Genomic DNA, 26,237 nt, shown 5'->3' on the forward strand with positions numbered 1-26,237 from the left:
CAGGTTCAGGAATGGCTACTTCCCCACAGCCATCAGGCTATTAAACCTGGCTCGGACAAAACTCTGATCATTAATAACCCATATCTGTTATTTGCACTTTATCAGTTTATTTATTCATGTGTGAATATATTTATATAATGGTATATGGACACCGACCTGTTTTGTAGTAAATGCCTACTATGTTCTGTGTGCTGAAGCAAAGCAAGAATTTCATTGTCCTATCAGGGACACGTGACAATAAACTCACTTGAACTTGACTATACCAACACATTTCCTTCTATCTCTGCCTCAGTCTTTCACTGAATTCACCTACTTTTATTTTATCATGCTGACTGGATGGTTTGGAACCAATTTTTAAAAATTTGCTTCAAAACTAAAGCCACATTTTGAGAAAGGTAATTATGTCCTTTCTTGGTGTTTTTGGTCTATGGAATGACAGTAGTTGGAGGCAATTCCTTTGATTTCAGATTATACTATTAAATTAGGTCTAATAAGTTACAGAGAAAGGTTGAACAAGTTAGGGCTTTATTCTTTGGCGCGCAGAAGGTTAAGGGGGGACTTGATAGAGGTTTTCAAAATGATGAGAGGGATAGACAGAGTTGACGTGGAAAATCTTTTCCCACTGAGAGTAGGGAAGATTCAAACAAGGGGACATGACATGAGAATTAAGGGACTGAAGTTTAGGGGTAACATGAGGGGGAACTTCTTTACTCAGAGAGTGGTAGCTGTGTGGAATGAGCTTCCAGTGAAGGTGGTGGAGGCAGGTTTGTTTTTATCATTTAAAAATAAATTGGATAGTTATATAGATGGGAAGGGAATGGAGGGTTATGGTCTGAGCGCAGGTATATGGGACTAGGGGAGATTATGTGTTCGGCACGGACTAGAAGGGTCGAGATGGCCTGTTTCCGTGCTGTAATTGTTATATGGTTAAAAATTGTTATATGGTAATAATTTATCTAATATAACATTTAATAACGTATAATAACAATCTAATGTTATTTAACGTTCATCAGGTGTCTACCATTCCATGTTGGCAGTTCATTGGCTGGATTAGTCAGATGATGGCTGTACTAGACAAAAGAGAAGCGAATGTGGTACAGCACATCATTGAGAAGATTGCAGATTCCTATCCACAGGCTGTTATCTACCCATTCATGATCAGCAGTGAGAGCTTCACATTTGAACTATCTGCAAATGGCAATAAGAACAGAGAATTTGTTGAGAGGTAAAAAGAAATGCTGTCATCCAGTCTTGTTTCTTTTATTTATTGAATCATCTTTTCAGCTGTTTAAATATGAACTAATTCCTTATTTGGGATAATGCTTTTGTCCGTCTTTAATGTACTGTGGTTTTGTGGTTCTTCAACATAGGGTCTGTATCACCTGTAATATGCAAACGTTACAAATTTACTCTATGAGGGTGAAGGGAAACATACTAATATTATAAATGGAGGGAGAAGATGGACATAAATTGATAGATGGGAGGAGCTTATTGCAAACTCAGCTTCAATGCTTTGGCTTCTATTAGGATTGGATTTGACTTTTGCTCCCTTAAGGAAAATAGTTTCAAATGCAATGTATTACAATTAGAATTCTTAATTCCTAATATTATGTTGGGTGACCCAGTCTGATCAAAGCCAATACATCCTTATTCTATGCCCACAATTCTACATAGTGCAGAGCTATACATTTTATGAATTCTTTGTTTACCCCCTCAGTAATCCTAAAAAGGATTGATAGTCAATAAGCTTTATCAGTGGCCTTACTAATTTTTCTTAGTAAATTAAAATATTTCAAATCTGCCACTCAGTTTATCACATCTTTCTCCAGAGTAGGATTCTTTCTGATACAATTGGCAACAACTATACACGGTAAGCTTTTACAATGCAATAAACATTTTGGGCAGATTTTACATGAAATAATTGAATTGAATTGAATTGAATTGAATTGAATTTCCTTTATTGTCATTCAGACCTTACGGTCTGAACGAAATTTCGTGCCTGCAGTCATACATACAATGATACAATAATAACAACAATAAACACAAATTAACTTCCACCACAGTGAGTCCTCCAAACACCTCCTCACTGTGGTGGAGGCAAAAATCTTAGGGTTGTAGTCTCTCCCTCTGCTCCCTCTGCGCTGAGGCAATTCCCCACCGGGCGATGGTATAAACAGTCCCGCAGCTCACCGAACCCCGCGAACGGGCCGGTTCAAACACTGCGGCCCGGGGTGGTCGAAGCCGCCGCACCTCCAGTCCAGCACACGCAGCCGCCGGCCCGCGTGCTGAACCCAGGACTCTGGGCACTGCCGCCAGAACGTCGTCCCAGCCACCGGAGCACCGTCCCAGCCCCCGGACCGGATCGCCCTCACGTGAGTACCGTTCCACCCTCAGGCTGGGCCACTCCAGCGGGAGTGCCGTTCCTCCCTCGGGCTGGGCCACTCCGACGGGAGTGCCGTTCCTCCCTCGGGCTGGGCCACTCCGACGGGAGTGCCGTTCCACCCTCGGGCTGGGCCACTCCAGCGGGAGTGCCGTTCCTCCCTTGGGCTGGGCCACTCCAGCGGGAGTGCCGTTCCTCCCTCGGGCTGGGCCACTCCAGCCCCTCACCATGCCGCTCTCACGGGAGCACCGTTCCATCCCGGGCTGGGCCGGGAGCGAGCCCAGGACAAGTCCTGTCAGCTGCCTCCAGAGTCCCGAGGTCGCCGGCTCCGCTAGGCCTCAGCGTAGACGGAGAAGGGGGATACGACAAAAAGGTCGTATTCCCCCGAAGGGAGTGACAGCAGCCCCCGTTTCACCCCCCACCCCCCTCCCCACATAAACACAGCCTAAAAACTAAAAACATAACTAGACAAAAACGAAAAAAAACAATACAAAAAAGTAAAAACCAACGGACTGCAGGCGAGCCGCTGCTGCCAGGGCAGCGCCGCCACTTCCAGTTGTTTACCGCCACTTCAAATAAAGTTGTTTACTACCAGCTATTTCAACGTTCTTTTTGAAAATCAGATCCAACTAATCAAAAGGCTTTGCCAGCTTTGCCCACATTACATGAATAAAAAAAAGTCAGAATATCCAGCCTGTTTTTGTTGCCAACGTGTTTACGCAGCTGGTGTGGGAGAGTTGTTAGACAGTAATGTCCCCCAGAATATTGGAGCGATATTTAATGATGGCATGCCCAATAATTGCCAAGGGAGATGTTCAATGCCTGATGTACATTTGACACACACATGACAATCATGTTGCCTGGCGCTATCAGTTCAAGTCTGGATGTTACACTAGTCTTGCTTCATGCAATCATCAGCCTATTTTGCCTTCTAACCTTACATAAGAAAGGCCATTGATGTAGCAGCTGGAGATGGTTCAGCCTTGGGTATTACTGCAAGGCAATTCTGCACCTGAGATGATTGGCCACCATTCAACCATTATCCATTTTTGCAGTTAATATTCCAGCCACAGGAATTCCTCTCATTCTCATTTAGAGTATCAGTGTTATTTGATATCAGTCTTTACTTTGAATTCATGCTTTCCATTCAATTTGAATTAAAAAATGTATTGACCATCGGCTTTCTGAAAAATTATTCAAAACGTTTATCACTCTTTGAATAATAAAATTACTTGCGATACAGTCGTAGAATCCTATAGCACAACAGGAAGACACATATACACTGGTGCTCTCTGAGAGAACTGGCCAATTAGCTCCAATGTTCCTCTAACTTGGTTGCCTGCAAATATATGCCCATTTTTTGTTTGAAAAGTCTATGAAGTCTGGTTCCACTAATTATTAGGCCATATCTTAAACTTCTTAACATAAACAAGTGTTATCTTCATCTTCCCACCACTTTTATGATTTATTTTAAAACTATGACCATGGGGTTACTGACCTTTATGTCAGGAGATATGTTTTTCCTTAATTCCTGAAAAGCCCTCATAACCTTTTCTTCTATTGGAATTCTCCTTAACTTTATCTTTACTGAGGAAAGCAGCTTCAAATAATGTGCATTTTGTCTAGAGTTCATGATTCCCAATATAATACTGACTGTCCTAGTCTGGTCAAAGCCATGACATCCTTCCTAAGCAATGGTGCCCACAATTCTATACCGTGCAGATCCAGAGATTTTATAAATTCTTTGATATTCCAGTCAATTATTTCAATAGGACTTAACATTCAATAAGCTTTATTATTGACCTTGTTAGCTCTCCTTAGCACTTCGAAGACAAGATCCCAGGCATTCAGGTCTGGTGACGCTGAGGTCTTTAAGAGGTCCAGATACGACCTTGACAAGGTCATCAAAAAGGCCAAAAGGGATTTCTTCCCTAAAAGATTGCTGTGGGACAGGCCCTTAAGAATTTAATTGTCCTATCTGGGACATTGACAGTAAAACATTCTTGACTCTTGAAAGATTTAAACAATGCCACCTGGTTCTCTCTACAATTCCTATCATTTTTATTCCCATTGTAAATGTATTCACTATGTAAATTAATTCTCAATGTAAATTTATTCACTACGATCAGGTCATGCAGAGATGCAGTGCACAAAAGTGCAACATGAAAGTTCATCCATGCCTTATAAGTGATCCAGATCGTGCAAAGCTTATCCCCTAAGAGATGAGGACAGCTTAAAGTTAGGTGAACCTGATGCTCTCTGGTTGTGTTCTTCCCCTCGAGATTTTCCCCAAGCTATACAGTTCTCTTGCCCTCTTTTGTTCACGAAAGCAATTAACATAGAAACATAGAAAATAAGTGCAGGAGTAGGCCATTTGGCCATTCGTGCCTGCACCGCCATTCAATATGATCATGGCTGATCATACAACTCAGTATCCTGTACCTGCCTTCTCTCCATACCCCCTGATCCCTTTGGCCACAAGGGCCACATCTAACTCCCTCTTAAATATAGCCAATGAACTGGCCTCAACTACCTTCTGTGGCAGAGAATTCCAGAGATTTCTATAAGATCCCCCCTCAATCTTCTAAACTCTAGCGAGTACAAGCCGAGTCTATCCAGTCTTTCTTTATATGAAAGTCCTGACATCCCAGAAATCAGTCTGGTGAACCTTCTCTGTACTCTCTCTATGGCAAGAATGTCTTTCCTCAGATTTGGAGACCAAAACTGCACGCAATCCACCAGGTGTGGTCTCACCAAGACCCTGTACAACTGCAGTAGAACCTCCCTGCTCCTATACTCAAATCCTTTTGCTATGAATGCTAACATACCATTCGCTTTCTTCACTGCCTGCTGCACCTGCATGCCTACTTTTGTATGAAAAAGTGAATTGTTACCTGTCCTCTGTTCATCGATATATTCTAGTCCACAGTCATGAAGCATACGTTTCTCTCCCAGGTTGAAGGCTAAACTGGATAAAGGTGGAGTAATTGAAAAGTTCATCCATTCCTTGGAGCAGCTGAGTAATCCAGACTTATTGTTTATGGTAATATTCGGAATTCATCCACTTAACAAACAATTCATGCTTGTACAAATGAGTAAACAACTGAATAATTATTTGTTCTTCAACAGGACTGGACCAGCGAATTACGTAATCTACTGGGAAGTAAAGTGAAAAATAAGGAATTCCTGAAAAACAAGTATAATGAGATGTACTCAAATTTGGGATCTTTGCAAGCTCCGTGTATTGGAAAATTTAAAAAATGTTATGTTCAGGTTAGTGAAAGTTAATCAGGAGTTTCTAACCTAATATCCCTTTTGGAAGCCATTAAAATGAGATGTTTAACCACAAACATTACGCATCTTAATGTGTGGATGATACAGGGAGCAGCAAGCTTGTGTTGTGGAAGTTTCAAACGGAACACAGAATTCCTTCTCCAACTAACTAGCCCTTGGCAATCATGTGTGGTGACATGTTTTGTCTCTTAACAATAATTGTCATTATATATTTATAATTTATATAGATATTTATCATTATATTTCTTAATTGCACCCGTTGTCAATTTTCACTTTTATATTGTTCATGTATATAGGTTTTCTGTCTTGCAGTTCTGTTGGCACCAGCTGTTCTCAAGAGTCTAGTAGGGATTCCTAACAGCTAACCCAGACTATGAATAAATGAAGAAAACACAATCAGTCCCATCTTCCCCTCCCCCCACAAAGGACGGATGATGCTTATTAGAGCATCCTTAGTTCTATCCCATAAATTAAGAATAGTCTCTTGTGTTGAACACAGGCTGGAAACCTAAATCGCATACCCCTGTGAATTGGTTGACTCAGCTTATGCATAAGTTGTTTTCATTTATATTTGAATGATTTCAGATCCATAGGGATTTATACTTGTAGATTTAATGTGCTCTTGTCCTTTTTTTTTTCACTTTTTATAAAATAGTATTATCTGTTTAGCGTTTAACAGTTGTATGGTCTGATCAACAATATCTTATAATTGTCTTTTCCGAACTTCAGATTTTCAGCAAAGCTTTTGATCAGCATTATGGAAAAGATGGCTCAAAACTGTTGATGATGGATTTAAATACATTTGATGGAATAACAAAAAAAATCTTGCAAAGTGTGAGCAATTGTATGAAGGCACCTGGGAACCTGAAGGAGTATTCACCGTGGATGAGTGAATTCAAGCTTGAATATCTAAGGAATGAACTGGAAATCCCTGGCAAGTTGTATTTTCTGAATCTACACATTGCTCAATGGTCTAATTTTGGCAGAAAGCCTTCATGTTTGAAAGCTAGAGGGTGTTAATGTAACTTTAATTGCACATTAATTCTGCTTTATAAGTGTGTGACTTTTAACAGCTCTAGTTCTCCTTGAAGACAGCACAGTGGCACAGTGGTAGAGTTGCTGCCTTACAGCCCCAGAGTCCTGGGTTCGATCCTGCCAATGGTGCTGTCTGTACGGAATTCGTACATTGTCCCTGTGACCACATGGGTTTTCTCCGGGTGTTCCCCTTTCCTCCCACACTCTAAAGACGTGCAGGTTGTAGGTTAATTGATTTCTGTAAATTGTCCTTAGTGTGTAGGATAGAACCAGCATGTGACATGGTGAGCTGAAGAGCCTGTTTCCATGCTGTATCTTTAAAGTCTAATACAAACAGTGATCCACAAATAGTCCAGAAGTGAAAGATTGATCATCCCTTTCCCTCCACAGATGCTGCTTGACTTGCTGGGTTCCTTGTAGGTCCCTTGCAGTCTCTTGCAAATGTAGGTCCATTGCAGTCAGAAACAGGTGAATTGATCATGGGGAACAAGGACATGGCATTTCGTTGTCTGTGTACTATACACTGACCAATGACAATTAAAGTTGAATCGAATCGAATCGAAACAATGGCAGACCAATTGAATAACTACTTTGATTCTGTCTTCACTAAGGAAGACATAAATAATCTGCCGGAAATAGCAGGGGACCGGGGGTCAAATGAGATGGAGAAACTGAGTGAAATCCAGGTTAGCCGGGAAGTGGTGTTAGGTAAATTGAATGGATTAAAGGCCGATAAATCCCCAGGGCCAGATAGGCTGCATCCCAGAGTACATAAGGAAGTAGCCCCAGGAATAGTGGATGCATTAGTGACAATTTTTCAAAACTCTTTAGATTCTGGAGTAGTTCCTGAGGATTGGAGGGTAGCTAATGTAACCCCACTTTTTAAAAAGGGAGGGAGAGAGAAAACGGGGAATTACAGACCTGTTAGTCTAACGTCGGTAGTGGGGAAACTGCTAGAATCAGTTATAAAAGATGGGATAGCAGCACATTTGGAAAGTGGTGAAATCATTGGACAAAGTCAGCATGGATTTATGAAAGGTAAATCATGTCTGACGAATCTTATAGAATTTTTCAAGGATATAACTAGTAGAGTGGATAAGGGAGAACCAGTGGATGTGTTATATCTGGACTTTCAGAAGGCTTTCGACAATGTCCCACATAAGAGATTAGTATACAAACTTAAAGCACACGGTATTGGGGGTTCAGTATTGATGTGGATAGAGAACTGGCTGGCAGACAGGAAGCAAAGAGTAGGAGTAAACGGGTCCTTTTCACAATGGCAGGCAGTGACTAGTGGGGTACCGCAAGGCTCAGTGCTGGGACCCCAGCTATTTACGATATATATTAATGATTTGGACGAGGGAATTGAATGAAACATCTCCAAGTTTGCGGATGACACAAAGCTGTGGGGGCAGTGTTAGCTGTGAGGAGGATTCTAGCAGGCTGCAAGGTGACTTGGATAGGCTGGGTGAGTGGGCAAATGCATGGCAGATGCAGTATAATGTGGATAAATGTGAGGTTATCCACTTTGGTGGCAAAAACAGGAAAGTTGACCATTATCTGAATGGTGGCCGATTAGGAAAAGGGGAGATGCAACGAGACCTGGGTGTCATGGTACACCAGTCATTAAAAGTATGCATGCAGGTGCAGCAGGCAGTGAAGAAAGCGAATGGTATGTTAGCATTCATAGCAAAAGGATTTGAGTATAAGAGCAGGGAGGTTCTACTGCAGTTGTACAGGGTCTTGGTGAGACCACACCTGGAGTATTGCATACAGTTTCGGTCTCCTAATCTGAGAAAAGACATTCTTGCCATAGAGGGAGTACAGAGAAGGTTCACCAGACTGATTCCTGGGATGTCAGGACTTTCATATGAAGAAAGACTGGATAGACTCGGTTTGTACTCGCTAGAATTTAGAAGATTGAGGGGGGATCTTATAGAAACTTACAAAATTCTTAAGGGGTTGGACCGGCTAGATGCAGGAAGATTGTTCCCGATGTTGGGGAAGTCCAGAACAAGGGGTCACAGTTTAAGGATAAGGGGGAAATCTTTAGGACCGAGATGCGGAAAACATTTTTCACACAGAGAGTGGTGAATCTCTGGAATTCTCTGCCACATAAGGTAGTTGAGGCCAGTTCATTGGCTATATTTAAGAGGGAGTTCGATGTGGCCCTTGTGGCTAATGGGATCAGGGGGTATGGAGAGAAGGCAGGTACAGGATACTGAGTTGGATGATCAGCCATGATCATATTGAATGGCGGTGCAGGCTCGAAGGGCCGAATGGCCTTCTCCTGACACACTTTAGGTTGTGCCCTGTTTACAGAGAGCTGAACTTCAAATTTAGCATCTTTCATGATTGGATGGTTGATTATTATTTTGTATATCGAGATATAGTGAAAATATTTGTTTTACATACTATTCCAGCAAATCAGATACAGAAAAAGTGTAGATGGAAAGGTGAGATAAATTGGGAGGTTGTTTAATATGAGAGGTCTGCTCAAGAACATGGTAACAGCAGGATAGAAGCTCTTCTTGAATCTGGTGGTATATGCTTTCAGGCTTTTGATCCCCTGCCCAATGGGAGAAGGGATGAAGAGAGAGTGACTGAGATTTCAGTGGACCTTGATTATGCTGGCTGCTTTCCCATTCACGTGAAGTGCAAATGAAATCAATGGGGGGTGCAGATGGTGCTGTTTTATGTGATAGTCTGTGTTATGTTCAAATCTCTGCAATTTATTGCAGTCTTGGCAAGCTCCCAGATGCATCCAGATGGGATACCTTCTACAGTGCATCATTGGAGACATGCTAAATTTCCTTAGCCTTCTGAGGAAGTGGAGGTATTGGTGTGCTTTCATGGCTATGGCATCAATGTTGTTAGATCAGGACAAGTTGTTGGTGATATTTACAACTAAAAACATAAAGCTCTCAGCCATCTCCACTTCAGCACCAATGATACAGATTGGGGCATGTACATCAACCTGGTGAGATTTTGCACAGGGCCAATGATGTATTAGGGGAAGGAAAAAAATGTAATGTATTTACTGTTGAACATATTAGATTTGCAATAATTGTTGTAAGAAATTACTTGGCTGTGGACTGGAAGTAGATCACTTGATTGCTACAGAGCAGAAAAGTGGATGGCAAAAAATATAAAGTGAGTTAGGAAATACCGCAAAAAGCTTTTCCCTAACCAGGCTAAGATACTCAAATAGACCAGCCATCCATAACAAATACATTTTCTCTTTAGGACAATATGATGGTAAATCGAAACCACTGCCAGAATACCATGCACAAATCGCAGGATTTGATGAAAGGGTATGAACTGTTTTAAACTCATAATTATTCAGGACAAAACGTTGATAAAAGTACTCATCTATATTTTTAAGAATTTGTAATGTATGTTGTGGAAATGCGAGTAAAATGTGATCCTAGTTCAGTAAAGATGGAAAATTGGTAGTCATAAAGAAACACAGAAGTTGTTGAAAATACTCCGCAGCTTGAGAGCTAGGTTAAAACTATGTCAGAATTGGTTACTGTTAAAAACCCAAGACCCCAGTTTGAATGGCTCATTGCCTACATACGATGAGAAGAATGTGTGTACAAATTAGCACTTGGGCAGTATGTATGTATCCCAATCTTGTTTCTATAGTTTTATGGTCTTACAATTTAGTCCAGAAATTTATCATGAAGAAACATAGAAACATAGAAATTAGGTGCAGGAGTAGGCCATTCGGCCCTTCGAGCCTGCACCGCCATTCAATATGATCATGGCTGATCATCCAACTCAGTATCCCGTACCTGCCTTCTCGCCATACCCCCTGATCCCCTTAGCTACAAGGGCCACATCTAACTCCCTCTTAAATATAGCCAATGAACTGGCCTCAACTACCCTCTGTGGCAGAGAGTTCCAGAGATTCACCACTCTCTGTGTGAAAAAAGTTCTTCTCATCTCGGTTTTAAAGGATTTCCCCTTTATCCTTAAGCTGTGGCCCCTTGTCCTGGACTTCCCTAACATCGGGAGCAATCTTCCTGCATCTAGCCTGTCCAACCCCTTAAGAATTTTGTAAGTTTCTATAAGATCCCCTCTCAATCTTCTAAATTCTAGAGAGTATAAACCAAGTCTATCCAGTCTTTCTTCATAAGACAGTCCTGACATCCCAGGAATCAGTCTGGTGAACCGTCTCTGCACTCCCTCCATGGCAATAATGTCCTTCCTCGGATTTGGAGACCAAAACTGTACGCAATACTCCAGGTGTGGTCTCACCAAGACCCTGTACAACTGCAGTAGAACCTCTCTGCTCCTATACTCAAATCCTTTTGCAATGAAAGCTAACATACCATTCGCTTTCTTTACTGCCTGCTGCACCTGCATGCCTACCTTCAATGACTGGTGTACCATGACACCCAGGTCTCGCTGCATCTCCCCCTTTCCCAATCGGCCACCATTTAAATAATAGTCTGCTTTCCTGTTTTTCCAGAATTTGCCAGAAACCGGACACATTTGCTTGTTTGCTCTATAATTTCTTCTTTAGGTTTCAATTTCAGATCATTTGTTAGTAATGTTATTGTAGTTTTCAGAGGGAATCTGTACTCTGTGCTCAAGTTGGTTTATTGTGTACATAGATACATTGTTTAGTGTATTTTAACTCCCAGTGAAGTAATTTTATCCACATGGTAGTATTTTAAACTGAAAAGATAATGCATTATCAACCTAATACATTCTGATATACCATGGTATGGTTAATTATGGTTAATAAATTTTGATTTGTATTTTCAGTTGTTCTGTTGTAAGAATATTAACAAGTGTTCAGTAATTATGTTGACATTTTAAGGCATGAAATTGTATAATCTTCACATTTAGACTAATATGGTTTGTGCATTACTTCCATTCCCAGATAATAATAATTTTAAAAAATCAATATTGTTGAAAGGGCTCTCGTATATTTAATAATTTTGTTCCACAGCTAATGGTTTAAAAATTCTAATTGCAAAGCATTTACTCCTACAAGTAGAAAGTTTGACATTTCTCCACTGTGATAAGCTTGTATATTTTAATGTTTGACTATGACTTTACTCAGATAAAAGTTATGAATTCTATAAGGAAGCCAAAGCGTCTAATAATTCGTGGAAATGATGAAAAAGAACATCCTTTCCTTGTGAAGGGCGGAGAAGATTTACGACAAGATCAGCGAATCGAGCAACTATTTGACATCATGAACATTATCCTTTCTCGAGATGCTGCTTGCAGTCAAAGAAACCTGCAACTGAAGACATACCAAGTCATTCCAATGACGTCCAGGTACAATAGCATCATTACTGTTCATAATGCAATGCTTTTCCAGAGATGATGGTTTGACACTAACTTATGACCATCGGTGCTGCAAGATTTAATAAAGGGCTGATGCCCACCAAACCCCCATTATTTCCACTTCTATCAATTCCCTCCAGATGACCATTATCATATACCGTGCTGCTATTTCTTAGAGGTTTAATCCTCAGAATTGCAGGAACTCCCACGTTGATGTTGTTAAGCTGGAACGGGTGTAGAGAAGGCTTACGAGGATGTTATGAGGGCCTGAGCTCAAGGGGGAGATTGAGCAGGCTAGGACTGTACTCCTTGGAGCACAGGAGGACAAGGTGTGATCTTATCGAGGAATAGCTAGGGTAGATGCTCAAAATCTTTTACCCAGAGTAGGGAAATCAAGAACCAGAGGACATGGGGCTACGGTGAGGAGGCGATGATTTAATCGGCAACTTTTTTACACAAAGGGTGGTAGGTATATGGAACACGCTTCAGGAGGAGGTAGTTGAGGCAGGTATTATCACGTGTTAAAAAAACATTTAGACAGGTACATGGGTAGGATAGGTTTAGAAGGATATATGCCACACACAGACGGAGACCAGTGTAGATGGGGCATGTTGGTCTGCGTGGGCAAGTTGGGCCGAAGGGCCTGTTTGACACTATGACTTGCTGTATGACTTGGGAGCCATCTTAAATGATCCATAGAATAAGTTGTAATGAATCACATGAGCAAGCGGAGCTTTGCAATGAGGACAAAATGTAGGGGAAGGAATCCCAAAACGCTTTGTGAATAGAGATTGGCGCACTTTCCATTATAACGAGAGAAAAATCAACAACACTTTTCCTAAAAAGTCAATGGCTCTGGAGTGAAAATTTGTGGATTGAATGTTCATAAATTAAGGAATAACTGTGATTGCCTTTATTCAAATTCAAAACATGAATTTCCATCTGAATTGGGCCTTCCTCAGAATACACATTTCTATCAGGTTGCAATAACTTGGACACGCATCTCATAATGGGATAACTAATTAACCTATCTCATTACACATCCTAAGATATCACATTAACTATTCTGTATAATACAGAATTTACATAGCACTCCATAAATGACAACTGAGTTGTGTTTTTCTTCAGACTTGGTTTGATAGAATGGCTGGACAATACTCGTGTGTTCAAGGACTTCCTATTGAGCAACATGACTGAGGATGAACAAAAAAGGTAAAGTTGAAATAATCAAATACAACATCAATTGAAGATGTCATGTAAGGATTCTGTAGGACAACAATCATTCAAACAGTGAAATTTCCTCGAGTATTTGGTTCCATACATTTTCATTAGAATTCATAATCTAGCTTCTTGGGTCATAATTCTCTTTAGGAGGGCATCTAATTTCTTCTTGCAAATTTATGATTTTACTTCGGAGTCACGTGAGTGACTACGTTAAGAAGGGCCGTCCGTCTGCGTGCGCGTCATTACGTCTGAATGCAAAGCGCAGGACGGACTGGCAGGCATTGTGTCCTCCCAGCCGTCGGGATGGGCAGGTAAGGAAAGTTGAACTACTTACCTGCGTTCTTTCAGGCTTGAAGCTTTTTTGTAGTTTCAGAGCCCAGATGTCGAGGAGACGGCCCGCGGGGATGTCGGCTGCCGAAGACCGCAGCATTCCAAATAGCGGGCGACGGTCTTGTTCCCGACATTAGTGCCGACAGCAGAATCGGCAGGAGACTTTGTGCGGGAGGAGGAGCTCCATGGTGGTCCTGCGGGTAATACCACCCGCAAGTCTAACAAACCCGTTGACTCAGATGAGTTCGGGCAGAGGGATACCCTCCCTCAACGGAGAGCGTCTGGGGACGACCTCTCCCACATGGAGCAACTTATAGAGAAGTTGCTCCAACAATGATCTGCCCCAAAGGAGGGAGCAGTATCAGCACGGTCTACAGCAGTGCCGTTGCTGGGAGCCTCGCACATGGGGCAGCCCAATGTCTTCCCCATTGGAGGGGGAAGTACATATGGAAGAAACCACTCTGAATCAGAGTACAAAAGAAGAGGGGGGGAAACCTTCCCAGGGACAAGCAGAAGAAAGGAAGTAAGTAAGTAAGTTTTACTTATATTGCACTGTTTAAGTCAACACCAAAATACTTTACATAAAAGGAATAATAAGCTTCCATACAAACAACAGAAAATAAGTACTTCTGCAATCATCCAGGTTCCACTGGGTGCTTCCCTGGATGGAATCTAGCTATTGACAGCCCGGGTATTATGGAGAGAACCCGCAGGCAGCAGCACCTGTTTTCAGGGCTGCACAAATGTCTCCTGCTCTGAGGAGAGGAGCATTCATGGTCCGTTTCAGTCTGACCCAAAGCTAGAACCTCATTTAGGTCCACTGGAAGGACCATGTCAGCACAGGTATCCTCAGGGGCCTGCGGCAGCACCTGTTTTCAGGGCTACCTATGAATCTCACTCTCAGTGGAGTAACTGATCTCGAATTTAAAGTATGAACATACTGAAGCACATGCATATGGCCTCAAGAGCCAGCAGTTGGCAGAATATCCGCACGCTACAATGCCGGCAAGGGAGCGCTATCAGCCGCCGAATCCTCTCTTCAGGTAAGACCAGAAGAAGGAAGCAAAAGCTGTTGGACCAATCAAGGTACCAACGACAAGCAAATCATCAGTAGGCGACAACACACCCCACACCTCCATAGGGGGTAAGCGGTTCACTGAATCCGGTGGTAGCTGGGCATGGAAATGTGATCTTTCAAGGCAGACTCAAAATAATGGCCAGAATTGTCCTACAAGGCAGGTTCAGTATGATGAGGTATGATGGTGCACAAACCGATGCTTGACCAAAATCAAGCAAGACTAAGCCACAGGCATATTGGTAGTGCCAGATTGGCCTACTCAAGCCTGGTTCCCAAAAAATTTGGGAACTATAATCCAGCCAGTTATGGCTGTACCCAAGAGCAGGAACCTCCTAGTGAACCCAGTTACAGGGAGTAATCATCCACTACACAAACGTATTAACTTGTTGGTCTGCAGATTCTGAGGAGGCCTTTTCAAGGCATAGGACTGTCCGAACAAATACAACACAGTTCGGATAACAGATGTCTTGGAGTTTCCTATCAACTCTGCACTATAACTTTGTTTATAGTTATAGTACAATCTCCTCCTATCTGATGCTGGAAGTAGGGCACGGGTCGATAGGAACGCACCCCTTTACAACAAAATTCATGAAGGGAATTTACAATTTAATACCTCTAAGACCAAGGTACACGGACACATGGGATGTGAGCATGGTACTAACCCTACGTTGACAGTGGGGACCGCCTATAACTAACCCTGAAGGTGGTATGCTGACAAAGAGTCCAGACATTGCAAAAGCTACGGTTGGACCACATGACCACCAATATGAACAACATAACATTCGTAATCAGGAACCTGATAAAACATAGCAGGCCAGGAATGCCAGGGATGGAGATCCAGTTCTTGGCATATCCAGAGGACCTACGGTTGTGTGTGTTGTAACATACTAACACCACTATCTGAGAGTTACGGAGAACCTCAGAGGCTCAGAACAATCGGTCCTCATCAGCCATAAAAAAATTAATTAAATAAATAAATAAAATAAAAAACACACCAGAAAGTCAACTCAAACCATCTCCAGGTGGTCAAAGGGGGTAATGGCGGTAACAGAGTGAACATTTATATGGTTAAATCTCACTCCACCAGGGCTGCATCTACGTCGGCAGCAAGAGCAATGGACGTACCTCTTGACGACATCCTATTGGCTGCAGGATGGATGAATGAAATAACGGTCCACCGGTTTTAAAACAAACCTATAACCGGACTGGGGGTGTTTGCACGTACCATTTTAAGTTCTGTCCCTTAGTTTACCCCCAAGGTTGGGAGGGGTAACTAGTTTTTAAAAACATTTCTTTCATTTAAAGCATCAGTGTCTTTACTTAACTACGTAATGTCTGAATGCTTTAATGATGACACGCATCCATGGTCAATCCATTCAGTGTGTGACGCCTGGATTCGTAACCGGCGTAAAATCACAGAGCTTTGAAATCTTCACGTAGTCACTCACGTGACTCTGAAGTAAAATAGTAAGATTAAACGAGAACTTACCAGTTTGAAGTTTGATCTTGATTTTATGAGGAGTTACGATGAGCGATTACGTGCCCACCGCTCCCACCCTCATACTATCAAGGTCACATGGAAGTTCTAGTTTCTTCAATCTTACTATTCTCAGGTCTTCTTTTTATCTGTGATTTAACACCGCTGCTTTGAAGATTGACGCGCACGCAGACGGACGGCCCTTCTTCACGTAATCGCTCATCGTAACTCCTCATAAAATCAAGATCAAACTTCAAACTGGTAAGTTCTCGTTTAATCTTACTATTTTAAATGTGTGTAAGGCTGATAGAAGTGTGAATTAATAATGTCATAGCAAGGAAACCAGAGCATTTGGGATTTGAGTGACCAACTGAATGTGTCCGTCTTTAAACAGATGGGAAAGACTTTGAACTGAACTGTGCAAGAACTGCATAAGAACGGAACTCATTTGACTAATATTTCAGCAGACTTTGTATGTTACATCATTAATTTTTATTCCCATTTTTAAACTGTGACAAGGAAACCAGATCCCAGCCAAATGTATGAAGAATGGCTATTGAAGGTGTCGGGGTCAGAACCCGATCATGTGAAAAAGTATCTACTTATGAACATGTGAGTAGATTTGACTTCGGATCCAACTTTTTGACTTTGGAATTTTATGTAGTTTTAACCTTTTGTAACATGACCAGCACCGCCAAATAATAAGTAAAGAATTCTGATTTTAGCAATTGAAAAAATAGGTGGAATATTAATGTAAATCTATTTAAAAGGCATTCTTCAAATGCTAATTAGACTAACTTTAACATTTAGCAAGAGTTGGGGATATGTGATGTATATTGGCAAGTAAAGGTGCAACAGCAACTTTAGAATATAGTACTAAGATCTTAATAATGCTGTCAAGGTAAAGTGTTATTCACGTTGGAGCTTATCCATAATTTACTTAATATATTAATGTAAATGGAATCCAAATATTCAGTATTAAAAGATGTTTAATTATTGTGATAGTGTTAAATTGTCGACTGTAAATCTGAGCACAAGTAAATTACTGTAAATTAAAGTCAATAAAATAGCATTCCACTAAACTTAAAAGTTAATCTTATCTGTATGCTACACAGTTAGTACAGAGAGGTTGTATTCAGAAATAAAGAAATCAGATTTTATGATTGGTCCATGTGTACATGTCCACATCTTTTACCTTCTTTACATCGTGAGACTAGGAAAATGTTTCACTAGACATTTGCTCTCCTGGGCCTGCTGGAACTCCCGGTTATTCAGAATTTTAACTCCCCTTCGCATACCAACCTTTCCGAAGATAGACACAAAATGCTGGAGAACTCAGCGGGACGGGCAGCATCTCTGCAGAGAAGGAATGGGTGACGTTTCGGGTCAAGACCCTTCTTCAGTCTGACAGGCGGCATCTCTGGAGGAAGGAATGGGTGACAATAGACAATGGACAATTGGTGCAGGAGTAGGCCATTCAACCATTGAGGGAGTGCAGCGTAGGTTTACAAGGTTAATTCCCGGGATGGCGGGACTGTCATATGCTGAGAGAATGGAGCAGCTGGGCTTGTACACTCTGGAGTTTAGAAGGATGCTTCTTCTTTCTTGCGAAGGTTACAATCTTCCACCCCTAGAAGGATGCAAGGAGATCTCACTGAAACATATAAGATTGTTAACGGTTTGGACACGCTAGAGGCAGGAAACATGTTCCCGATTTTGTGGGAGTCCAGAACCAGGGGCCACAGTTTAAGAATAAGGAGTAAGCCATTTAGAACGGAGACATGGAAACACTTTTTCTCACAGACAGTGGTGAGTCTGTGAATTCTCTGCCTCAGAGCGCGATGGAGGCAGGTTCTCTGGATGCTTTCAAGAGAGAGCTAGATGGGGCTCTTAAAAATGTTAATGTTACTTGTAATGCCTTCATCTAAATCATTAATATATATTGTAAATAGCTGCGGTTCCAGAACTGACTTGCTGTACCCCACTAGCCGCTGCCTGCCATTCTGAAAGGGACCCGTTAATCCCTACTCTGTTTCCTGTCTGCCAACCAATTTTCTATCCATGTCAGCATTCTACCCCCAATACCATGTGCCCTAATTCTGCCCAATCTCCTATGTGGGACCTTATCAAATGCTTTCTGAAAGTATAGGTACATTACATCCACTGGCTCTCCCTTGTCCATTTTCCTAGTTACATCCTCAAAAAATTTCAGAAGATTCATCGGGCATGATTTCCTCTTCGTACATCTGAAGAAGGGTCTCGACCCGAGACGTCACCCATTCCTTCTCTCCAGAGATGTTGCCTGTTCCACTGAGTTACTCCAGCATTTTGTGTCTATCTTTGGTTTAAACCACCATCTGCAGTTCCTTCAGACACCAACCTTTCTGACCTTGGCCTCCTCCATTGCCAGAGTGATGCCACATGTAAATTGACGGATCAGCACCTCATATTCTGCTTGGGTAGTTTACAACCCAATGGTATGAACACTGAACTCTCATTTTTTTTAGTAATACCTCCCCTATCCCCTCTTTTAAATGTATACCTCCCCAGCCAGGTGCTCACCTATTTCTACCACTGTTCTCCCCCAGTCATCCTGCTCCTTTCTCCTCCTTTGTACACTCATCTTCCATCCACAAGTACCTCATTGCCCATTTCACTCTTCTTCTTTTCTCTTCCCCTTTCAATTGTATCCCTCCCACTGGGATTTAGCTTTTACTCCACTTCTCTCCCTATCTGACACCCTTTTGTCTCCTTTTCACCTCCAGCCTTTGTCATTTACTACACCCACCTGGTAACTTTTTGTACCACCTGCACCCTTTCAACTGTATCCACATATCACTCGCCAGACTTTGTTCCACCACTTCTTTTCCAGGTTTCTTCTCCCTACTACAATCTATCTGAAGAAGGGTCCTGACACAAAATGTCCCCTATCCATTCCCTGCATAGATGTTGCCTGATCCGTTGAGTTCCTCCAAGACTTAATATTTTCCTCGTGATTACAACAACTGCAGTTCCTCATGTCTCTCTTATAACTGTTTCATTTTTCAGAGTATGTTGAATTTATTTATACTTTGAATTCCCCTCCATAATACCCTCTGACCAGAGTTTCCATGATGCTTTCTCTGGAATTAATTGATTGAAAGATACAATATGAAAACAGGCCGTTCAGCACACCAAGTCTATGCCAGCATAAATCATATATGCATTACATCATTTGTGCCTCATTGTCTGTACCTCGGGTAACAGCAGATGTTTTGCATAAAATAATGAATGACCTTGTCTGGCAAGCCTAGGAGTTTCTGAAATCTTTAATAAGTGTCTTTTCCCCCTTGCAGGAAAGCCAGTCGGACTGAAACAATCCAAGCATTCCACCAGCGTGAACGGGCTGTACCACAAAATCTGTTGAGGTGTGTGATGGGATTATATGTAAATTGTATATCATCGTCACGTTGTAATCATATTGAATTATGGAATAATTAGCGATATTCATTCTGAACAATAAGCTGACGGCTAGAATCATTAAATAGAGATACCATATGTTGTAATCTTTATTTTGTGCCAATACTTGGCCAGGTTGTGTCTATCTGAAACATGAACATCACAAAGGGAGACTTGTGGTGGGGAAGGGTTGAGCATTAGAAGGTGTTTCATGTTAACATCCATCAGAAGTTTGTTCTATTACTACGCCCATTCATGGGGCCTTCATGGGTGATGAGCAGAATTGGGCCATTCAGCCCATCGTCCACTCTGCCATTCAATCATGGCTGATCTATCTTACCCTCTCAACCTCATTCTTCTGCCTTCTCCCCATAGCCCCTCACACTGGTACTAATCAAGAATCTGTCAATCTCCGCCAAGAAATATCCATTGACGGCCTCCACAGCCGTTATGATTCCTGCCGTTAACTATTAAAGCCATCATTTCCTCTGTGTTCTAAGGACCTCCTGGAGAAATAAGGCATTAATCTTAAGTTCTCTAAATGGAGCAGGTTGATTTTAATTGATGGTCATAAGATGGTGCCAGACCTTCCCAATTTCAACCTCCTACTGAGAGAAACTTGACCCCTTGTACTCTGGCTGCTGTGGACAAATTTAGTATTCTGTCTGTAAAGAGGAGAGGGTTAATAGCGCATTTTTAATCCGCTTAAATTTTTAACACAAGGAGGTTGATTTGTAATCTACTGTTTTTGAGTCAATACAAATAGGCTACATTGATGGCTTATTGACCATGAGTTGTAGTCAATCTGAACGGGGGGGAAAACCACTAGAACAGCACATCTGCATCAATCCCAACAGGTATCTTTGGCATAAACCAGCATCTGCAGTTTCTTCCTACACATTTGGTCCCAGCTATATTAGTACACTTTGGTTTGTGTTGCCATTGTCATTCAGGCAAAAATTCCTGTTTAGGACATTAGCTCTTAAACTATTCAGATGTTTTGATGCAGTTATACAAAAATTTGCCTTGTCGGATATGTAATTTTTTCAGGTGACACAGTAGATCTGTGTCTGCATTGTCCATGGGGGATGCAATTAATCATGCCCTTTTCTAAAAAAAAAAAAGGTATTCTGGCAATCAGGATCATCATAAATTTACTTTGATACTTAGGGGTCTGAGCAAAATTGCTACCATAGATTCTTTACGTAACAGTAGTTAGGATTTACAGAAAATTAACACACAAAATTCTGGAGTGACTCAGCGAGTAAGACAACAGCTCTGGAGAAAATGAATAGGTGATGTTTCAGGTCAGGACCCTTCTTCAGACTGTTATAGAAAGTTATTTTTCTCTATTATATTTGAATTTGACTTGATTGTATTTATGTACGGTATATTTGAACGGTAGATTAGATAGCATGCAAAACAAAGCTTTTCACTGTACACGACAATAATAAACCTAAACCTAAGCACGTTTAATAGCCTGATGATATACACGGAGTAATTTCATTCTTAAGTGGCCACTGCAGTCTCTCACATGCAGAAGCCTATTGGGTTTAAGAATGCAGCTGTTTGTGTCTGGCACTGTTCAACATGAAATATCATGCACTCTATATTGCTGAAGATTGCTATATACCCGGGGCATACAGTATGCAAGTATGTGTTAACTTTCAGTCACTTTCCCTACCCTTTTCCCCAGTCTTTCTTTGAATCATTCTACTGTATTAGGAAATATCATGGGATCTGCAGTGAAAATGCTCCTTGTTGTCAACGATAAAACCACCTTGTGGGTGACAACAGATTCCTGTCAATATTTAATGTATGAAATGTAACAAAAAGGTACTGGGCAGCACCGTGGTACAACAGTAAATTTGTTGCCTTGCTGCGTCAGAGACCCTGGTTCGATCCTGACTATGGGTGCTGTCTGTGCGGCATTTGTATGTTCTCCTTATGATATTTTTCTCTGGGTACTCCGGTTTCTTCCGATATTCCAAAGACATGCAGGTTTATAGGTTAATTGGTTTCTGTGGGCTGGTTTTCTTGCTGTATCTCTAAAAATAAAAACTTAAACTAAACTTATGAGATTATGTGTTCGGCACGGACTAGAAGGGTCGAGATGGCCTGTTTCCGTGCTGTAATTGTTATATGGTTAAACTGCGGACACCGGTTTATACAGTAGACACAAAATATTGGAGTAATTCAGAGGTAGATAAAAATGATGGAGAAACTCAGCATATGGGAAAATGGTCAGGTGATGTTCTTCAGACTGAAGAAGTATCTTGATCTGAAATGTCACCTGTTTATATCCTCCAGAGATGCTGCCTGACCGGCTGAGTTACTCCAGCATTTTGTGTCTATTAATGCTTAAATGTATGTTTTGGGACATTCAACGAACAGCATCCCTATCAATGTTTTATGGCACATATACAATAACAATTCCATAGTTCCAGCTGTTCATCATATTCATGTTGTGTATATGATTGGTGCTAAAGTTATTGGAAACAGAGGTTGAATAAAAATAGAGAGGAGGTAAATGAATGTGATTCAGCATCTTAGCCTGAGGTAATGAAGTGATAAAAGTATTCATGATCCTGTGGAATGTTAAAATGAATGGGTCAATTAAGATGCAACGGTGCATCTCTGTGACAATTTCCATGTCCTTCTCCCCTATCTGATAATTTATTCAGGAGAGCATTCACGAGAATGAGCACCACTCCAGAAGCGTTCCTAGCTCTCCGCTCTCACTTTGCCAGTACTCACGCATTGATGTGTGTCAGCCACTGGATTCTGGGGATTGGTGATCGACATCTCTCCAATTTCATGATCAACCTGGAAACCGGGGGCATGGTGGGAATTGATTTTGGTCATGCATTTGGATCTGCTACGCAGGTACGGATGAGATTTTGTTGTACAATAAAATGTATTTTGAAGAAACAAACAAAAAGTTGAAATGACTTTAATACTTGGTGGTGGAAACACTCAGCATCTGAGGAAAGAACATGATCAAATGGCTGAGTAGACTTGATTGGCCGAATGGCCTAATTCTGCTCCTAAATCTTATGGTCTTATGGAAAGAGCTAATTTTCCAACAAAAAACAAGAACCTAAATCATTAACTGTGGCACATTAGCTGCTGCCTCACAATGTCAGAGAACCAGGTTCGATCCTGACCTCAGATGCTGAAGTTTACACGTTCTCCTTGTGATCGCATGCGTTTCATAGATACATAGACAATAGGTGCAGGAGTAGGCCATTCGGCTCTTTGAGCCAGCACCGCCATTCAATGAGATCATGGCTGATCATCCACAATCAGTACCCCGTTCCTGCCTTCTCCCCATATCCCTTGATTCCACTTGCCCTCTAATTCTATTTTGAATGCATTCAGTGAATCGGCCTCCACCGCCTTCGGAGGCAGAGAATTCCCCAAATTCAAAACTCTCTGTGTGAAAAAGGTTTTCCTTATCTCAGTTCTAAATGGCCTACCCCAAAGATTCTATAGCAAGCAAGATAGATCACTCGACGAAAAAAACGTAGCACGGGCATGGGCAGATTCATGGGTAAATTTAGGCCCCATTTCCGTAACCGGCTTATGTCTCCGTACTATAGCGGAGCAAAGATAACTAGTGCGGAAGCCGGCTTGGGAAACATCCTCGTAAAAATAAAAGTTATTTGGTAAAAATCTTCTCATTTTCAAAATGATTACACTGCGAGTAGGGATTGGGTCAGGTTACGGATATGGATGGGAAAAAAAGGCCCACGTTCCGTTCCATTGCGGACTATACGTCAGCCCATTGCATTTAGCAGGAGTGATCTATCTTGCTCCGCTATAGGATCTTTGGCAATACCCTTTAGTATTAAACTGTGGCCCCTGGTTCTGGGCACCCCCAACATCAGGAACATGTTTCCTGCATCTAGTGTGTCAAATGCCCTTAATAATTTTAGATGTTTATATGAGATTGCCTCTCATCCTTCTAAATTCCAGTGAATACAAACCCAGTCGCTCCAATTTTTCATCATATGACAGTCCCACCATCCCAGAAATTTACCTCGTTTCCTCTAGTTACTCCAGTTTCCTCCCACCTCCTATTCTTCTTTTATAATTCTAGCATGTGAAGTTATGATTTGTATCCACTTTTCAATAGTCTCTCTTAGCATTGAGTGTTAGAAAAATGTACTAATTATTAAAAAAAAACTGTTGTAAGCATTGATTATGATTGTGCACTTTTTTGATTTAGTTTCTGCCAATACCCGAGCTGATGCCATTCCGTCTGACACCTCAGATCTTGAACCTCATGCTCCCAATGAAAGAATCAGGCCTTATTTATATAACAATGGTACACGGATTGCGAGTTTTCCGCCTGGATCCCGATCTTCTCCTCAGTACTATGGATGTCTTTGTAAAAGAACCATTGTTAGACTGGAAGGTAGATGGCAATAAAAAAAGGAACACTAATAATTAAAATCAAAATAGTTTATTACTTTTTAACATTAGTCATGCAATGTACCTTTTCTTGATAATTTGAAGAATATGTTATTTGTCTTTGAATTAGCTGTGATCTAAGTATAACCTGAAATCTATGTAGTTTCTGCATATCCTCCTTGTGTTGATTGGCTTGGACTAAGAGAGGTGCTGGGACCCAGCTGTTATATGACTTGGATGAGGGGAACAAATGTCACTTTTCCAAATTTACTAAATATACTAAACTAGGTGGGATAGCGAGCATGACGGAGGATGAAAAGTGGTTTCAGTGCATTTGGACAAGCGGAGTGAGTGAGCAAGGGCAGAGAAAATTTAATATATTGTGGGAAATGTGAGGGCATCCATTTTGCTGAACAAAAAGAGAAAAGCAGAATATCTTTACACGGTGGAAGATTGTGTGGCGTTGGTATTCAAAGGGAAATCAAGATGTTGAAGGCCAACAAATGTTATATAATATCCTTTGTTAAAAGAGGATTGAATACGGAGTAAAGGGCCTGTCCCACTTACGCAATTTTTTCCGCGATTGCCGGCACCGTCATAGTCGCAGCAGGTCACCAAAAATGTTCAACATGTTGCAAATCCAGCGGCGACTACTCACAACCATCCAGGCGTCACCCCACAACATTTTTTCAGGTCGATGCTGGATTTTCAACATGTTGAAAATTTTCAGTGACCTGCTGCGACTATAACTGTGCCGGCGGTCGCGGAAAAAATCGCGTAAGTGGGACAGGGCCCTTAAGGAACTTTTATGGTGCTGGTGAGACTGCACTTGGGTATCAAAGCGAGTTGATAAGGGTGGCACCTGGGATGAACTCAATTGGATAGGGGTCAGGATTTTGAATGTGCAGTGAGGTGGTTATGTTCTGGCAGAAGGGACCCTAAGGAAATTGGGAACAAGGAGTACAAACAAGTAGCAAGAATAGCGCTGAGGCCTTAACTGAAAGATAATGGATACCCCAAACTCCCAGCAGAGGGCTACCTTTAACTAACACTGATGCTGGTTAAGACCGGCCATGCAGTTTGGTATTACGGGGAGGAACATGCCTCTGCATTACCAGTATCTAAAAACATTGATCAATCTGGTGTTCTGATGAAAATTCAATTGCACAGTGAAGAAAAGTTGAATTTCTGTGCCCCATATAATTTCAGTTTGTACATATAGGCATTGAAAATAAAAGCAAGGGGATCATTTGAGAAGTTTATGGATTAGATTCAGATTCATTCAAACTTTATTGTCATTGTGCAGTGTACAGTACAGAGACAACGAAATGCAGTTAGCATCTCCTAGAAGAGCGACATAGAATATGAGCAACAATATATTTACGTGCATACATTTATGGTAGTGCAATTATTTTTTTTCCTGGTGGAAGGAGTGGGGGGGGGGGGGGGGGGTGATTGGCAATCACCGAGGTACAGTGTTGAGTAATGTAACAGCCGCAGGGAAGAAGCTGTTCCTGGACCTGCTGGTCCGGCAACGGAGAGACCTGTAGCGCCTCCCGGATGGTAGGTGGGTAAACAGTCTGTGGTTGGGGTGAGAGCAGTCCTTGACGATGCTGAGCGCCCTTCGCAGACAAGGCTTGCTTTGGACAGACTCAATGGAGGGGAGTGAGGAACCGGTGATGCGTTGGGCAATTTTCACCACCCTCTGCAGTGCTTTCCAGTCGGAGACAGAGCAGTTGCCATACCAAACTGTGATACAGTTGGTAAGGATGCTCTCGATGGTGCAGCGGTAGAAGTTCACCAGAATCTGAGGAGACAGATGGACCTTCTTTAGTCTCCTCAGGAAGAAGTGACGCTGGTGAGCCTTCTTGACCAGAGTTGAGGTATTGTGGGTCTAAGAGAGGTCATCGGAGATGTTGACCCCCAGGAACCTGAAGCTGGAAACACGTTCCACCTCCGTCCCGTTATGTGGATGGGGGTGAGCGTGCCGCCCCTAGTCTTTCTGAAGTCTACAATGAGCTCCTTGGTCTTCTTGGAGTTAAGGGCCAGGTTGTTGTCAGCGCATCATGCTGCTAGGAGCTGGACCTCCTCCCTATAGGCCGACTCATCGTTGTTGCTGATGAGGCCAATCACCGTTGTATCATCTGCATACTTGATGGTGGTGTTAGTACCATGTACAGGTGTGCAGTCGTAGGTGAAGAGAGAGTAGAGGAGGGGGCTCAGCACACAGCCCTGTGGAACACCGGTGTTCAGGGTGA

At 41.9% G+C, this 26,237-nt stretch overlaps 1 protein-coding gene across 1 annotated transcript in view; it reads left to right on the forward strand.

Annotated features, from left to right (window-relative positions):
- prkdc (protein kinase, DNA-activated, catalytic subunit) overlaps positions 1-26,237 on the forward strand; it is a 249,275-nt gene that overhangs the window by 215,019 nt on the left and 8,019 nt on the right. Inside the window, exons 74-84 of the mRNA XM_055634106.1 lie at positions 1,014-1,225; positions 5,336-5,423; positions 5,510-5,653; positions 6,404-6,608; positions 9,956-10,023; positions 11,787-12,007; positions 13,145-13,228; positions 16,645-16,737; positions 19,461-19,532; positions 22,248-22,449; positions 23,795-23,983. Coding sequence (XP_055490081.1) covers positions 1,014-1,225; positions 5,336-5,423; positions 5,510-5,653; positions 6,404-6,608; positions 9,956-10,023; positions 11,787-12,007; positions 13,145-13,228; positions 16,645-16,737; positions 19,461-19,532; positions 22,248-22,449; positions 23,795-23,983 — 1,578 coding nt within the window. The remainder of the gene's footprint in view (positions 1-1,013; positions 1,226-5,335; positions 5,424-5,509; positions 5,654-6,403; positions 6,609-9,955; positions 10,024-11,786; positions 12,008-13,144; positions 13,229-16,644; positions 16,738-19,460; positions 19,533-22,247; positions 22,450-23,794; positions 23,984-26,237) is intronic.

The sequence above is a fragment of the Leucoraja erinacea genome, chromosome 4 (genome assembly GCF_028641065.1).
Source record: "Leucoraja erinacea ecotype New England chromosome 4, Leri_hhj_1, whole genome shotgun sequence".
NCBI lineage: Eukaryota > Metazoa > Chordata > Chondrichthyes > Rajiformes > Rajidae > Leucoraja > Leucoraja erinaceus.